The sequence below is a fragment of the Notamacropus eugenii genome, chromosome 2 (assembly GCF_028372415.1).
Source record: "Notamacropus eugenii isolate mMacEug1 chromosome 2, mMacEug1.pri_v2, whole genome shotgun sequence".
NCBI classification, from domain to species: domain Eukaryota; kingdom Metazoa; phylum Chordata; class Mammalia; order Diprotodontia; family Macropodidae; genus Notamacropus; species Notamacropus eugenii.
Window position 1 is genome coordinate 252,644,385 of NC_092873.1, and position 18,728 is coordinate 252,663,112.

The following is an 18,728-nucleotide window of genomic DNA, read 5'->3' on the forward strand; positions in this document are numbered from 1 at the left end:
ACTAAAGGTTTTCTTTTTGATTCTTTATGATGTGTCCTTTCATATATATATATATATATATATATATATATATATATATATATATATAATATTTCTATTTGGAGGTTACTGTGATGTATGGTGTGAGACCTTGGTCTAAAACTAATTTCTGCCAGACTCTGTTCCAGTTCCCTGTAGTTTATTTTGAATAATAAGTTCTAGTCCAAATAATTGGGTTTAGGTTTATCAAAAACTATGTTGTTATGTTTGTTTGTTCCTGTCTCTTTTGTAATGTTTCAAATTAACTTTTCAATTTTTTAACCAGGCTCCAAATAGGCCTGACTAGATCATGATCTGGGCTCCCCATTTTTCTGCCTCTGTTACACATCACTTAGGGACTCTAGTTTGTTCTGAGTTCCCAAAATGTAATTTTCTGTATGACCCTTTCCTTATTGCTTAGAGGCTTCTTGCCTCCTTCTATGGACCTGGACTTATGGTCATTTTTTTTTTTTTGGATTGTTATTATAGTTTCTTGATATTTCTTGATCATTTCTAGTCTGGTGATCTTCTTCACCCTTGTTGGAGATCAAGGCTGTTCTACTTCCACTTATCCTGCCATCTTGAGGAGAGTCTGTAAGAGTCTTATTCAGTCCTATGATAGTGAGAACATGTACATCAATAGTGCCATAGATTAACAATGAAAGGAAACTTAAGAGGTCACTAAGTGCAACTATTTCATTTTATAGATAAGAAAATTGAGGCTCAAAATTAAGTGAGTTGCCAAGGATAACATATTTTCTAAGTGGCTGAGGCAGTATTTGAACTCAGTGTTCTGGACACTAAGTTCAACATTCTCTCCATTATACCGTTTAGCTACACAGTTCATTTGTCCATCTGGTGCCAGTTCTAGTTACAGTTACAGCACCTGAAGAGAAAAACACTGCCATACAAATTAGAGGCTATCCGGTGGAAGGGGACCAGGGTGATAGGGGAACGCAAAACTGTCATAAGAGTAAAACTTGAAGGAAATGGACAGAGTTAACTTCAATAAAAGGTTAGGGGGTTTATGGAGGGAGGAGGGAAACAAGCACATATTAAGCACTTATTCTGTGGTAGGAATTATGCCAAACACCTAGGGTGATAATATTATTCCTATTTATAGCTGATTAAACTGAAGAAGGTTAAGTGACTTGCCCAAGGTCCCTCAGTTACTAAGTGTCTACGCCTGGATTTGAACTCAAGTCTTTACAACCCCAGGTCCAGTGGTCTATCCACTATGCCACCTAGCTGTGTCATGATGACTGTCTGTGAGATTACATATGTGTGCATATGTGTGTATATGTATGTATATATCTATTTATCTGCTTTTCAATTAGAATATGGAATGGATTTAGGTTTAATTTCAGATTTAGGTTTAATTTCAGTTACATGAAATTACATTTCATTTTAATTTAAAGAAGAACTTCATAGCAATTAGGTTTGCCCAACAATGCCACTGGTTATCTAATATATCAGTGGGTTTCCAGTCACCATGGATGTTGAGACAGAGGTTAAAAGAATATCTTTCAAGGAGTCAAGATGGCATAGTAAGGGGAAGCAGTTGCACCTAACTCCAATTAGCCTTTCTCCACAATAATCTAGAAAAATAATCTAAACCAGATTGTGATAAGGAAAGCCAAAAGAAAGTAACAGGGAGTAATTTCTCCAGCCTGAGCAGCCCAGGAAGATACAGAGAAGTTGGCAAATAATGCGGACAGGGTCTGGCCAGAAGCACAAATGACAACAGAATATTACAGAGTCCCAGGATAAAATGAAGAAAAAGATAGGACACAAGAATAGGAGACATCAAGGCCAAAAGAGAACCCAAGGGAGTCCTAAATAAGTGCTGGATGCAAGAACAGGGGCTGTGGGACAGCTCTGTGGCCACTACCTAGTTCATGCTCACAGGTCCAAGGTGGGGAGAAGCCACAAGTGTGAGCCCTAGCTGTGCACCAAGCAAGGAAAAAATTCCAGACTTTGTGGGGTCTGATCCAGGAATAGAACCATGATGCAATTCTAACCTTTAGCCCAGAGTGTAACCCTGCAGTGGGATAAACAGGGCAGGAGCCCTAGAGCAAACGGAGACTATGACACAGCAGAACCTCTCTGAGGGCCACAATGACTGAGGTCTGCAGCAGTCTACTCAAAGCCCCAGCAAGGACTAACTAACAGATTCAAACCTGGGTTAGGAATGTGCAGAGCTCACATTAGGAGGACAGAATCTGCCCCTGATCACACCCTTTTAGAGGCACTGAGGGCCTGCAGGTCAAATTGAGCTATGAAAGCTTTGTTTGTATGTTCGTCCTTTGTTGCTGAAGAAGACCATGCCATCAGAGAAATAATGACATGACTTGCACTTGACTTTATTTTGAGTGAGGGAGGGCTATGCAGGTCACCAGCCTCACTTCTCCTCCAGAGCCATCTGAATCCAGTGACCAGATATTTATCAGGATGCCTGGAAATGACCCAGGATGAGGCAATTCGGGTTAAGTGACTTGCCCAAGGTCACACAAGTAGCGAATATCAAATGTCTAAGGTGAGATCTGAACTCAGGTCCTCCTGACTCCTGCACTGGAACTCTATCTACTGTATCACCTAGCAGCAGAAGGACAGAAGCCTAGGCCAGACTCTCCCCACCAGACATATGCAGAGCCCAGTACAAACATGAATTCCAAAAGTCAAGAGTGGGGCAAAAGGAAGAGGAAGAATGGAAAAAATTATCTCACATAAATGGGGGGAAGAAGCAGAAGTCTATACAACAAAGAGAAGGGAGTGGGGGAAATGGGCAGCACTTGCATTTTATTTTTATATGAAGTCAAAGAAGGAAGGTCAAAAGGAAGAACACATATAAAAAATTGCAGATTTGGGTAAATAAATACATTTTGTCTAGGTGGGAAACATGTGGGAAAGGGGTTAAGGAGAAAAACATGGGGATAAAAAGGAGGCTAGATTAAAAGAAGGATTAATCAGAAATAAAACAACTTCTTAAAGAGGTGGGGAAAAAAAGGCCAGTATAACAGAAGAGGATGGAGGCAGTCATAACTGTGAATGTGAATGGTATGATCTTACCCATAAAAGAGAAAAGAATAGAAGGGATTAAAAACCAGAACACAACAAGAAACACACTTGAAATAGAAAGATACACATAGAGTTAAAAAAAGGGGCTAGAGCACAGTCAATGAAAAAAAAATGAGAAGTGGGGTGTCTATCTAATTCCAAACTATACTACAAAATTGTAATTGTCAAAATAATTTGGCACTGGGTAAAAAATAAAGAGTTTGTTCAATAGAACAGACTGGGTACACAACATATGGAAGCAAACAACTGTAGCAGCTCACTTGTTTGGGGGTTTTGGTGGGATTTTTGGAGACAATCAAGGTTAAGTGACTTGCCCAATGTCACATAGCTAGTAAGTGTCTGAGGTTGGATTTGAACTCTGGTCCTCCTGACTCCAGGGGTGGTGGTCTATCCACTGTGCTTTCTTTTCTATCTCCTTCACCCCACCACAGTTTTTGATAAAACAAAAGATCTTAGCAATTTGTGCATGAACTCAATATTCATAAAAACTACTTGGAAAACTGGAGAATAGCCTGCTAGAGACTTGGTTTAGGCCAACATCTCACACCATTTACCAAAGAAAAGCTCCAAATGGGTAAATGATTTAGACATAAAGGATGATATCATAAGCAAATTAGAGGAACATGGAAGAATCTACCTATTAGATCTATAGAGAGGGGAAGAGTTCATGATTAATCAAGAGATAGAGAGGCTTACAAGAGGCAAAATGGCACATTTTGATCACAAACAAACAAATGAAATTAAAATTACAAGCGAAGCAGGAAATCGGGAAAAATCTTTGTAGCAACTTTCTCTGATAAAGGTCTCATTTCTAAGATATTTAGATAATTGAGTCAAATTTATAAGAGTAAAAAAATCCAAGCTATTGATAGTCATATGAAACAATGTTCCAAGTCACTAATTAGGAAAATGTACATAAAAAACCCTCTGAAGCATCATTTCATATCAGATTGGGAAGCTAGTAAGGAAAATGAGAAATACTGGAGGGGCTGTGGGAAAAGAGCTATTTGAAGGCACTGCTGGAGGAGCTGTGAACTGGTCTAGTCATTCTAGAAAGTGATTTGGAACTGTACTAAAAAAGCTATTAAATTGTGCCTACCCTTGGACCTAGGGATACCACTACTAGATCTATTCCCTCAAGAAAAGGAAAATGTACAAGAATATTGATAGCAGCTCTTTTTGTGATAGCAAAGGACTGGAAACCGAGGGGATTCCCATCCCCATCCCCGAGGGGAATGACCAAATGTAATAGAATACTATTGTACTATAAGAAGTGAAGGAAATGGTTTTCAGAAAAACTTGGGAAGACTTATATGAATTGATGCAAAGTGAATCAATTTCAACAGACTTAGGAACTCTGATGAACACAGTGAGCTATCACAATTCCAGGTGATGAACTATGCTATATACCTCCAGATAAGATATAGAGCTGATAACTAAGATTGAAATATATTTTTCCTTTCTTTTTCTTTTTTGAATATGGCTAAAGCATGAATTTATTGTCTATGACTACATATTTGTAATGGATTTTGTTTTTCTTGCTTTCTATCTGGGAGGGTTCAAGAAAATTCAGAATTAAAAGAAAGAAAGATCTTTCAAGGATCTTGGGGAATGCACTGGGTGACAGAGTGAATTTCTAAAGTTTCTTTCAACTCCAAAAGTATGATTCTGCTTAGCAGTTTAGGAAATAGGTAAGTCCTATTGTTTGGTATTGTTCAGTGACAAACTGAAGTTGGCAAATAATCCTGTAGCAAAATACAAACTTTAATGGGTTCTGGTTCCCTTGGAAGATGAATTTTGGATACTTCCTTCTCTCAATTTGAGACTATATTATCACATCTATGACAGACAGGGTAGTTTATTTTACTTTTCTGAGTTTTACTGACACCTAGTGGTAAAGAGTGATAAAATTAAAATTTAGTAGAAAACATAGGTATTTCAACAGATCTGAGGTTTAACTGGCATGGCAGTAAAGGGACTTTTCTCAAACATATAGATTGTAATCCCTCCCTCCCTCACCTTACTTAGTAGGTGGCTTCATGTGGTGCTACATTTAAAAAAAAACAAACCAATGTGTGACCAACCTTCTGGTGATGAGCTTCTTGGAGTTAGGCTAATCCTCCCAAACAGTCAATCACTAGGACCATACTTGAAGCTTTACTACCTTGCCAAAACTTGTGTCTCAAAGACAAAGCTTTCAAGAAGTTATCTCCATATCATTTGAAGGCATTTGAAATAGGACTTCAGTAAAAAATTATATTAATAATATTATAAAAAATAAGTGATCACAAAAAAAAATCTTTGTTTAAAAGGACATTCATTTTCACTGAAAGGTGATTGTGCCCCTTAAAAATATCAGAATTCTCCAAATTAATCTACCAAAGAACTTATAAGCAACTAAGTAACTTGTAGTACATCATTATACTTTCATTCAATTATCTCAATTTATAATTCTAGTTGAAATATATAGTAAGAAAAAATGTACTATCCTTCTGTAGTGCCAACGTGATATTCACAGTGCCTATGGTAGCTATGAATATGCCAACAAAGTTCTGAATCGCAAAATATAACAGACTCTCCACATGGAAGACAGAATCAAAACATTTATTCAGAAACCAGAAAGCCGAATTCCAACACCAGAAGGTCAAATTGATTACAGTAACAAAGAAATCCATCATAGCAACCAAAAAGTCTATAAAAATGAGAAAAGGACTCACATGTACAAAAATATTTATAGCAGCTCATTTTGTGGTGATCAAGAACTGGAAATCAAGGGAATGTCCATCAATTGGGGAATGACTGAGCAAGTTGTAGTATATGAATGTAATGAAATACTATTGTGTTATAAGAAATGATGAAGAGGCAGACTTCAGAAACACCTGGAAAAACTTATATGAACTGATGCTGAGTGAAGTGAGCAGAACCTGGATAACATTACACAAGTAACAGCCACAGTGTGGAAGGACTGTTTTTGATAGACTTAGTCCTCCAGAGCAAGGCAAGGAACTAAAACATTTTCAGAGGACACATGATGCAAAATGCCATCCACATCCAAAGAAAGAACTATGGAGTCAAGAATGCAGAATGAAGCAGACTATTTTCTCTTTTGTTGTGTTTAGTTTTGTTTAGTTTTACTAATGCTTTCTCCCATTCATTTTAATTCTTCTATGCAACATGGAAGCAGCTAGGTGGTGCAGTGGATAGAGCACCAGTGCAGGAGTCAGGAGGACCTGAGTTCAAATCTCGCCTCAGACACTTGACACTCACCAGCTGTGTGACCTTGGGCAAGGCACTTAACCCCAACTGCCTCATCCTGGTTCATCTCCAGTCATCCTGATGAATATCTGGTCACTGGATTCAGATGGCTCTGGAGGAGAAGTTAGGCTGGTAACCTGCACAGCCCTCCCTCACTCAAAACAAAGTCAAGTGCAAGTCATGTCATCATTTCTCTGATGGCATGGTCTTCTTCGGCAATGAAGGATGAACACGAACATACACATACACATACACATACACACACACACACACACCTTCCCACAAACAGGCTCTCCTACGCAAAATGCCCTTCTCTCACTTACAGCCAGCTCCCTGCTTTCTCTGTCCTTCCCAACTCTGACTAGTCTCACCAACTTCCTCTCAGCTCTGCTCCAATTCTGCCTCTTCCTGTTCCACTCTTTCAGCAAGTTCCTCCCACCATATGTGACTTAGGCTTCCATGTGATATAAGCAGGTCACATGGGCCTATCAATGGATGGGAAAGATCTTCAAATTAAGCAAAAAATACACTAACAAATACACCTTCCAAAACCAATATGATGGTACCATCTTATCAATCAACACGCATTTTCTGAGTTTTCTCGCGTACTGGTGATGAATTGTATGTTCTTGTTTACTTTTTTGTGATCAATGACATTTACTTTTGAGAAGACTGCCTATAGTCCTGCCTATAGTTTGCGGCCATCAAACAAAACAAAGCTTACCATGACCTCATTAGCATATCTTCAAGTTAAATAAACTAAATGAGGTAACATAATCTTACTCATGTTTCACCCTCTAAACAAACAAAACAGGATCAAATTTACCAACATCAAGTTGTTGAAGTATAAACAAATTTTATACTTATACTCTCTACTTCAAAGATCCATGATTTACTTACATATTTTAAAAGGCACAGATAGTTAAGGAAAAAGTGAGGGAAAATGTCCATAAAATATTATGACTTTAAATAGTTGAAATAAAAAGCATATTTAATCTGTTGCACTATCATTAGGAATGGTCAAATCTATGACTGATAAAAATGAAAATGTGAACTACTTAGGTTTCATGGCGGCATCCCTTACAGACCAAGATGTTATTTAAAATACACAAGGAATCTTCACAAAAAACTTCACTAGGTTTCTATGATAAACATAATGCTGATGCCAATTGCCTATAGAAATTAATTTATAGGTAGTTAAGTTAATTATAAGGAAAGTCAGAGTTTGTAGTACATAAATAAGAAAGTAGGTAAAATGATCTTAATAAGCATGAATGTAAATCAAAATGCATAAGGGAAGAAAATAATAGGAGAATCATAAGATATCAAAACATCAATAAGCAATAAGACAAAGGTTGATTTTGGCTTGCAGATGACAAATAAGATAGTATAACATGTCCTGATGCTTAAGTCATTATTTTCACTAGAATGAAATAGGTATTTCACTCTGCTTCAATCTGGCATAACATTCTATTTTATTTGGAAATAATTTTAAATAAACTAAATGAATCTGTAGGGCTATGAGAATCTGACACATCTGGTTTAGCAAGAGTAGCTGCCAGACGTATGATTCAATTCACTTCAACAAATATTTATTAAATGCTTATTATGTAAAAGGTGCTACGCAGAGCATGGGGATCACAAAGACAAACAATGAAGCAGTCCTTGCCCTCTATCTTCTGTTTGGGTGGAGAGATGCTACATAAACTAAATTGGGCAGAAGAGCACAGACAAGTGGGGGAAAATCAGAAGAGGTGCCTGAACAAAGTCCTCAAGGAAGTCAAAGACTCTCTAAAAGGCAAAGGACTGAGTCCCTTCTAGGGATGGAGGATTATTAGGGAACATATGAAAAGATGGGATGAGTCCAGGGAATAAGCTAATAGTCTGGCTTGGCTGTGAGAGTCTGTAAAGGAGAAGAGTATGAAATAAACTTGTAAAGAACGTAGAAACCAAATTGTGGAGAGCCTAAAAATAAAGCCAGGGAGTTTGTGTTTGATCTGATAGGCAAAGAGAAGTCACTGATGGATTAGGTTAGGGTGAAAGGGGACTAAAATTACTGAGAAATATTAATCTTTCTTCTATATGTGCCTGAAATTTCTTGTGGATATCTTTTCATTAAACAGCAGTAATAGGAGTGATTATTTTAACAAGAGCATTAATTTTCCTTTAATTACAAACTTTTCTTACTCTCACCTAAGTGAATCATATCTTCAAAGTACTAATAATTTTGGAATAAGCAAACAATTTGCTTTAAGCAATTAGAACTATTCCAGTATACCTGGACTTTGATTCTCAGTTCTGTTTTAAACTCCGTAATAACTGTTTATAAATTCTTTATAAATCTGTTTTTCCATTACCAGTAAAAAAAAAAAAAAGGGGGATGTGTGTGTGAGATTAATAATTCTTGTTACTACTGAGTTCCAGTCTCACTTCATCTCAAATGTAACATGGCTAATATAATTCATCCTTCCTCACAAAAAATTTCTCTATTATTGTCAAAGGTATTACCATTCTTCTAGTTACCCAGGGTAAGAGACTTGATGTTACACTTGGGTTCTTTCTCTCATTTACCCCACATATCTAACCATCTGCCAAATTATATTATAATTTCTTTCTCTACAACATTATACTGCCACTCCTCTAGTTATAGCCCTCCTCGTCTCATCTTAATTATTACAATAGCCTTCTTATTGATCTTTCTGCCTCAAATTTCTTCCCAGTCCAATCTATCTTCCATCCAAGGTGCCAAAGTGATTTTCTTAAAGCATAGGTCTAGTCATGTCATAAGCTACTGCATAAACTCCAATGACTCCTTATTACCTCTTTTACTTATTGCCTTTTATTTGGCATTTAAATCTCTTCACAACTAGTCCCCCTCCCACCTTTTCAATCTTCCTACTTTTTACTGCCCTCCATGTACTCTACAATCTGTACCATCCTACTCAATTGTCCTTTACACACAACATTCTGTTTTCTGTCTCCATGGCTTTGCTTTGATTGCTCCCCATACCTGGAATACTCACCCTCCCAAACGTTCATACTCTCTGGCTTCCTTTATGCACCAATTTATCCAGGAAGCCCCTCCAACTGCTAGTGTCATCTTCTTGAAGGTCACCTTCCATCTTTATCTTGTATATTCTGCTTTACATATGTTGCCTCCCTCATTAGAACATAAGCTCCTTGAAGGTAAAGGCTGTCTTTTTTTTTTTACTTTGTATTTTGAGTTCTTCATACAGTGCCTAGCACATAGTAAGTGCTTAATAAATGCTTGTTGATTGATCAATTACAAAGGAATTGGGAAGATAAATGGGTCGATATTTGTACAGTGCTTTGAAATCACTCGATAATAAGGCTTAAAGGGCTATCTTGTAAACATATATAAAGCAAATTAGTTATTTCCTGGAAATGATTGTTCAAGCACACTCAGGTCACTTCCACATTATAGAAATTCTTTGGGAGATTTGGAAATTATCAGAAAACTTCAGATATCTCTTAAAATTAATTTGGTTCTAAAAATAAAATATTCTAAGGTTTTTAGTCTCTGGAGGTAAAGTCTCCAGAGAAGTTAAGAGCAAAGAAAAAAAGTCAAAGGTGAATTCCCTGTCACTGTTTCCCTTAAACCTCACAAACATCATTTGACCAGTAGCTCTCAGGATTCCCATCTGACTCCTATATCACATCCATGTATTCTCATGTAGAAGTAAACCATGCTATGTAGCAAAAATGAACCTGACAAGCTGAATTTCACTCACTGATTTTCCATGCCTTATTCCATAGGGTGGGTAATGTTGATATAGTTAACTCCACACCACACCATATATCTAGGTCAAGATAATAAAGACATTTGTAATTTTTTTTCATTTAACCCATTTTGGGGAAAATTATAGTTCATACAATTCCATATTTGGAATATTTAATTTAAAAAAGAGATTGCTTAAATAAAAATGTAGCATTGGGCTACATAGGGCTCTTAGGGCTGCCCAAACCATATTTACATACTGAAAAGGACATAATCTGCTCAAATTTTAATGGAAATTAGGTACAGTGCTTAGGCCCTTAGAAGAAAACCATTGTGACTTTCATTCAAGCAAAGTTCTATGACAAAAACTTCTGAACTAAGCACTTCTTTTAAAAAAGAGAAACTAAATGGCTAGCAGCATTGATTTGCTGATGTAAATTATAGCTAATGTACCAGTATTAAACTGCAAATTAGAAGGATAAAGAAAAAGCAAAGCATGTGGTAATAGAGAAGTTTCCAGATTAAGAAATTATTCACTAACAGACTTCTCCTAGATATTTTTGCAATGTCCTCTGACCTTTAAACTTGCCAATTAAATATTTGTTCACAATTTAGTTTTTAGATTAGTTCTATTCTTTTGTTATACTTTACTTGTCCAGATCATAACAGATAAGCAAATAAGAAAACACCAACCTAACGGAACATAACTCCACTAATCTAGGGGAAGAGAAACACTAAATTATCATTACCTCATTATCTGATGGTTTGGCTGTCACTTGGTTTCATGGTTCATTCTTCTCCTCAGATGGTACTTTCTCTAGTGATTTCTTCTTCTCCAAAGATTCACTTTTCTCCAAGGAATACTTCTTGTCTCCAGACAGCTTCCTTTCTCCAGACGGCTTCCTTTCTCCAGACGGCTTTCTTTCTCCAGACGGCTTCCTTTCTCCAGATGGCTTTTTCTCCAGTAAACCATCTGTGTCCTGTGAATCCTGTTGGTTGACATCCTCTATGATTTGTTCATTTTCTGTTGTCAATGATTCTTTCCCTTCTTTGTCATTCTCATCAGGAGAAGTCTCTGACTGTTTAACTCCAAGCTGTTCAAACATATTCAACCTATTTTCAACCACCTCACGAATCATCACTACGAAGAAAAAATATGGATGATAGGTGCTATAAGTAGACATGACTGAGGTTTTGCATTTTCAATATTAAAGAACAAAAAGTTTACCAGCACCTCTCTCCCCCAACTTCAGTGTACTTTACTTTCTTATGAAAAACAATCTATCATAAGGATATTAAATAAAAGTAATTTTTTTTTACTATTGGTCGTTACTAGTCCAAATCATAAGATCATAGAATTTTAACTAGAAGGGACATCAGAGACCACATACTATTATATATAAAGATATTTAGACCTAGATATAATATTAAATTTTATTAAGATAAATCTAAAATTTTTTGAAAGAAATTATGAATTTTTTTTGCTTAGGAAAAATATTTTCCTTAATCTATCTTTCCCTTTATCTAACTTCCCTTTCTCCCCTTTCCCTCCTATTTCCTTACTGAGAGGAGTACGTGTGTCCATGTGCATGTGTGTGTGTGTGTTTCTTCCCTTCTTTGGCCAGTTCAAATGAGTGTAAGGTTTGTATTAGCTGCTCCCCTTTTCTCCTTGTCTCTACTTGCGTACACTAATCATGGAGATAATTTCCCCTAATACTTTTAGCTTCCACCTCACTACCCCATCCCCACCCAGTATACTACTCTTCCCTTCTCTTTCCATTCTTAAAATCATTAAGTCATAATAGAACCACTCCCAGGCCTTCTGTCTAATTTGACTCCCTCTATAACACACCCCAGAGGATGATCAGAGTTAGATGCAGGTATCACCTCCCCATATTAAAAGGTAAGCAGTTTATCCTTGCTTAGTCTTTTATCATCATTTATTTGTGTAATCTTTTAATGTTTCTCTTAACTCCTGTACTTGAACTTCAAAGTTTTTATTCAGCTCTGGTCTTTCATTAGGAACACTTGGAAATCCTATATTTCATAAAGGATCCATTCCCCCTCTTCCCCCATGATCATATTCGGTTTTTCTTTGTAAGTTAATCTTGGCTATAAGTCTACACATACTGTGCCTATTGGAATGTCATATTCCAACCTCTCTGTGAGGGAACTGAGTAAATCACAGTGACTCCATCTTGTGATTCAATTCTGGATCTCGTTCAGTTCCTTTTCTATTCAATTATGGGTCTAGTTCATTTTCTCTCTTGTGAGAAAACTTCACTCCATTACGGGAACTGGGAGAAAACTTTATTGCATTGTTTAAACCTAGCCCTATGTGGCTGGGATGCTGGAGCACCTCTACCTGTTCCTGAGAGACCTTGAAGGACCTAGGTTATGCTGACCAGAAACTCAGTCAGATCCAAAGATTAATTGGAGTTTTCTCACAATTATACATCTCAAGCAACCCATGTTCTTTCTGAAAACTGGTCCTGTATTGATCAATCAGTTATTATTCCCATGCTTTTTGATTGAATATAGACATTTGTGAAGAGTGGGACAGCTCTTTTTCTGATTTTAGGGAACTACTTATTCTCCCTACTGCCAACTCTCGAAACTCACTCATCCAGCTCCCAACTCAGGAAAAAACCCCTAATCTTTCCTCTAATTAGAAATCAGAATACCTAATCTTGTATCCTGGTTTATATTCTAATTGTTTATTTTTAATGCATAAATATATCTTCTATATTGGGGTCCACTGCCAACCTGAGACCACCTTGATAAAATTCAATACTCCAGATTTATTATGCAAATGACTTGTACTGCTGAATAAATAGCTATGCTTGGAAGCTCAAACCTGTTTCCTCAGTCATTTCAGATTTCATTCATCACATTTGCCTCTTTATAGTGGAGGATGTTAAATCATGTGTGATTCTGACCGTGGCTCCTTAGTACTTGATTTTTTCTTTTTGGCTGCTTGTAATATTTTTTTCTTGGACCTAGAAGTTATGGATTTTGGTTTTATTGTTTCTTTGAGTTTTCATTTTATTTCTTTCAGGAGGTAACTATTGGATTCTTTCTATTTCTACTTAGCTCTCCAGTTCTAAGAGATTTGGGCAGTTTTCTCTTAGACTTTCTTGAAATATATCTAAGCTCTTTTTTGGGTCATTGCCTTTAGGTACTCCAAAGAATATTATATTTTTTCTTCTCAATTTATTTTTGCTATGAGATGCCTTACTGTTTTTTTCATCTTCTGACTTTAATATTTCCTTTTGTGTCATGGAATCATTGACTTCTACTTGGTCCATTCTAATTTTCAGAGTTTTTTGCCTGAACGAGGTTTTATATCTTATGTCAAACTCTTCATTCTTTTTCCAATTCTTTCTTCCATAGCTTTCATTTCTTTTTCAGTGTTTCCTCTAATTCTCTTACTTTAACATTTTATACTCTTTAAAAAAAAAATTCTTGCTCCATTTCTTTCAAGAGCCTTGCTTGTAGTTGGTTTATGTCTGGAGTGTCCTGTTACCAGAATAGCCTTTCATGGTGGGGTTCTTTATTTCTTTGCTTGTTCTTCCAGCTTATTTCCTATCTTTAAACTGTGTTTGGGCCAGGCATGTACAATTCTGTAGGTGAGTTGTGGAATGGTCCTACTGTTGCTTTCTTGGGGTAACAAATGTAATATTATTTCAGGGTCTCAGAGACAGTTCAGGTTAGGGACCAGAAAGCTTTCATTATTCCCAGGGTGTTCTGACCCAAGGCAAAGTCCAAAACAAAGCAATCACTCCCCTGGTTTGAGCTTTCCAAGTTCGTTACCTGGGCTTGGCTCTGAGGAACAGCACATTGCTGACAGGTCTCAGCTACTCTCAGCCATCTAGGAAGCTCTATAGGTTCTGAGGGATGGAACCATATGCTTCCCTTTGTTCTTCAATTCCTGCCCTGGTTCTACATGTGCAGGATTCTGACTGGGATAGAAGTTGGAACTAAGACTCTAATAGGCTTCTGAAGGTTTGAGCTACACACCTGCTGCCTCTAAACTTGTTTCTCTCAGTACCCTGCTTAGGGCTTGTGACTACTCCTTACCCTGGAATGCCACCCTTTGGTGAAGTTCCCCTCTTTAATCTGCCCTTGATCTGAGATTTGGAACTGGGTAGTGAATGACGGAGGTGCCAATTGGTTCCTGCTCCTACAACCTGCATGAGGTCACAGTGCCCTGGTATGGGCCTAGAACCTCCTCTAAACCTGGTACACAGCCTCTCCCTGTCCCCAATGTCCACAAATCTCTATCTTCCTATGCTGACCTAGCCTGGACAAATGACTGTGACTTTTTCTTGTATTCCTAATCAGTATTCAGCCTTTTTAAAAAGATGTTTAGTGGTATTATGGGAGTCTGGGGGAGGAAGCTTCTTTTTGCATCTTGGTTTTACCCACTACTGATGCAACATTATCTAAGAGATATCACTGAGACTTGATGAGATGGGACTCATAACTGGAATATAGCCATATAAGTGTATATTCCAACTAAAAAGAAATAACGGTTTTGTTGATATAGGTACTCCCTTTAGTGATGCAGGTCATAATCTATCCATATACCTGTCAAATCTGTAGAATGCTTATTCATATATTCTCCTAAATCAATCATGAAAGATCCCACCAGCATACTGAGGGTCTTCTTGGTATCCTTATGACATTGTGTTCCTACCAATGGAGCATGTGGGAGCATATGTTCACATTACTCATGGCTGATTTATCTTTCTCCCAGTCATATGTCATTTCCCCAGTTGTGATATCCATTATATCACTTCTGAATAATCCTTTATTTGTAGCATGTTATAGCTTATTCAAGCTGACCATGCATCTCTCCATTACACTGAGTGATTCTCAACTTTTAGAAGATTTTTTATGTTTAAAAAAGCTTTTTTAATTAAAAGGTTTTTTTTAATAAAAAAAAGTTCTATTGATGCTTTCCGTTATTATGTCATGGTTATTTCTGGATCCTTGGCTACACCCACTGAACCTGCCCCCTTGTAGCAAAGAGAAACAATCATGCCAAACTGCTAGTGATGGCCTGCTGCACAACTTCCTTCATCTTCTCTGTGTGGAGGTGGGATGCTTCCTCTTCACTTCTTCAAAGGCTGTAACAGCCTATTACTTAGCTGACATAAAATAGTATCAAAACAGCTGCTGTATGAAAAACATGCAGGAAGGTTGTAAGAATCGTATGGTTTCTCCAAAGCAATCCCGTCAACTCTCTTCTATCTGCTTAAGTCTTGACCTAAGATTTATGGACTGATGGATGACTAATCACATGGGTTGTCCATATAATCACATATGGTTTGGACAGCAGACATTCTTAATCTACTCAGGTTTTTGTTGTGTTTTTTTATGTGGATGGTTAAGCCAAACCCTGTTGAGTAATTAGGAAGCTCATTTAGGAGGCTCTACAGTACTGTTTCAGGCTCAATTCAAACAGTGCAATGTGGTCCACGAATTGGAGCACTGGAGGGGCCTCAACCCCTACAGGGACCCCCTCTTTGATTTGAACTCTGTGCTAGACATCTTCCATTACAGTGATAAACAGTTTTAGTAAGCATATATCTACTTCATGTTGCTTGATATTAATAATCAGAGCCTGAGAAATACATTTGGAAACAAAGGTGATATAAAAACAAAAGATATAACAAAATTTACTTTTTAAAAAAATCAAAAGAACACCAGAACATAAACTCCTTGAGGGCAGGGACTGTTTCATTTTTTATTTTGTATGAAGTCTTTCTTTTTTTATGACTGATTTCCTTGGGGCATATGGCTAACAGTAGGATCAAAAGGCATTTTAATCACTTTTGTAGCATAATTAGTGATTATTTTCCAGAATGGATGGACCAATTCATAGCTTCATCAAAGGTGCACTGGTCAGTCTGTCTTTCCATAGTATCTCCAGAAATGACCAAGATTATCGTTTTGTTTTACCTTTGCCTATTTTTTGGGTGTAAAGTGAAAACTCAAAGTTGTTTTGATTTTATACTCTTACTATGAATTACAGTAATCTTTTATATAGTTAATAATAAGCAGTCCTTTTCTTCAAAATTCTTTGTTCTCTTTTTACCACTTATCCATAGGGGAATGGCTTTTGATTTTATACACCCCTATATATCTTGGTCATTAGATTCTCATCAAAAATATTTGATGCAAAAATTTCCAAAAAAATTTCCCCCACTCAACCACTTTCCTTCTTCTCCTAGCTGTCTTGATTGTGTTAATTCAAATGCATTTCAATTTCATGGAATCAAAGTTATTTATTTTATCTTTAAAGTTACCTAAGTTTATCTTTTATCTACAATTACCTCTATCCATGGCTATGAATTTTCTCCCCAGCCAAAACTGTGAAAGACAGACAATCTGGTTTTTACTACATTTTTAGGATAAAACTTTTAATATTCAAGTTACATATTCATTTTGAGCTTATTGTGTTACCTGTGCAAACCTAATTTCTGACAAAATGCTTTGCAATTTTCCCTGAAATTCTTATCAAATAGGGAGATATTTCCCAGGTAATCTATGTTCTCAGGTTTACCGAACACCAGGTTGTTGAGTTCAGTCATTTTTTATTTATCCTAATCTAGTCTGTCCCACTGATTTACTCTTCTATTTTTTTGCCTTTATTGAGTAAATAGTTACAATTGTGTGTACCTGAGGCTCTGGTCTAATATAAAGAAAGCATGAAATTTTGGCTTAGGAGGTAGATTGATTATAAAAGATGAAGTGCCAATGGAGGGGATCCAATATAAATAAGGGTGACCTAATGATCACCCCACCCCATCCCACCCATCCTCTGGCCAAGTTAACCCTTTGTTGCCCAGCAAAATCTGGAATCTTAGAAGAAATACTCTAGTAGCCTGATATCTCCCCTCATTCAGCTTTGAGGAACTGACTCCATTACAATGAGAATCTGTAGCAGTGTTGTGCTCTCCTTTGTTAAACTAAGAATCCTCCAATCCTCAAAAAGAAAATTACTGCAGGAGTCCAGTACAGGGAAAACAGATCTCCTATACTACCTTCTATTTTTTTTAACCAGTACCAAGTAGGTTTGATACTTATTGCTATGTAGTATAATTTCAGGTCTAGAAATACTCTTCCCCTTTCATTCTAACTTTTTTCATTATTTCCCTTTTATTCCTTTACTTCTTTCAAATAGCTTTTGTTATTATTTTGTCTTGCTCTATAAAGTATCTCCCTTAGTAGTTTGATATGAATAATATTAAATCTGAAATTTAATTTATGTAGTAGTATCATCATTTTTATATATTGGTATGTTCTAGTTTGAAATGCTATGTTATTTGTTTTGTTAAAGAGTGTTTTTTTATCACTTTGTTAAATTTTCTTTCTTATATTTTATTGATGATTTTTGCTTTTTACACCACAGCAATTTTCTAAACCTTCATCTCACCATACCTCCTGCCTCTTGACACCCCACCCAACCATTCCCCTTCTTATCTAATCTCAACTGGCCCTCACTCTAGCTGCTAATTATTCCTTCTACTTTGTATGTACCCTGAGTGTGTCTTGTGTGTGTGTGTGTGTGTGTGTGTGTGTGTGTGTAATATTTATTTACTGAACCATAGTCTCTCCTCGGTCAGATTGTAAACTCCGTGAGAGAGAGACAGACCATTTTTATATTTTATCAGCCCAACGACTGGCTCATAGTAAAAGTAATTAATAAGTGTTAGCTGATTTTTTGATATACGCTGAACCCATCCTTACAAGACAAAACTGCCAGCATCTGACAATATATGCAACAAACACTCTGAAAACAAAACAAAAATAACTTACTGTCAAGTATTATCCTTCCCAGCATGTCATATTCGATTGTCTTCTCAACTTCATGCATCAACCATGGCAAGAATCCAATCTCAATATCTATAAGAGAAGAAAAACTCTAAAAATGCAATTTAAAAAATCAATCATTCCTAAAAGACAGGAGAATCTCTGTTTTTTCCAATACAGGAGTATATACACTCATCTACAATAATGGAAGTTTCCTTAGGGTAGTAGGTTAAGCAACTGAAGACAGAATAAATAGTTTCTACCTTTTAAATGAAGAATACTCTGGTCAGTTGTTTTTTTTTCTGTTACACAAATCAAACTTACTCAAATATGAAATTAGACTTAAGGAATACAGAATTTTAGAGCTGGGATCTTTAACAAACATTTAACCCCGGGCTTTTAATCTTTTTTTTTTGTCATGGATATCTTTGGCTGTCTGGTAAAGCCTACAGAACTCTTCTCAGAATGTAACATTTTAAAATTACAGGATTACAAAAGAAATAAAAACTTTTAAAAGAAATCTAACTACTAAAATATTTTCCCATCCTCTTTCATGGACCTCCTGAAATCTGGGTGTCTGTGCATCCCCACTTAAGAACCCCTGATCCAGCTCAATACTCATACTTTGTCGTTGTTGAGTCTTTTTTCAGCTGTGTCTAACTTTTCATGACCCTATTTGGCATTTCCTTGGTAGAGATATTGAAATGATATGCTAGTTCCTTCTCCAGCTCGTTTTACAGATGACGAAACTGAGGCAAACAGTGACTTGCTCGGGGTCATACAACTAGGAAGTGTCTGAGGCCACATTTGAACTCAA

At 36.7% G+C, this 18,728-nt stretch overlaps 1 protein-coding gene across 3 annotated transcripts in view; it reads right to left on the reverse strand.

Annotated features, from left to right (window-relative positions):
• The window catches only part of RSPH3 (radial spoke head 3), a 111,941-nt gene that overhangs the window by 23,204 nt on the left and 70,009 nt on the right, over positions 1-18,728 (reverse strand). For all 3 annotated transcript variants that reach the window (XM_072643822.1, XM_072643821.1, XM_072643823.1), the window contains 2 exons: positions 17,918-18,004; positions 10,840-11,231 (listed from right to left, as the gene is read on the reverse strand). In XM_072643822.1, coding sequence (XP_072499923.1) covers positions 10,873-11,231; positions 17,918-18,004 — 446 coding nt within the window. In that variant the 3' untranslated portion in view covers positions 10,840-10,872. The remainder of the gene's footprint in view (positions 1-10,839; positions 11,232-17,917; positions 18,005-18,728) is intronic.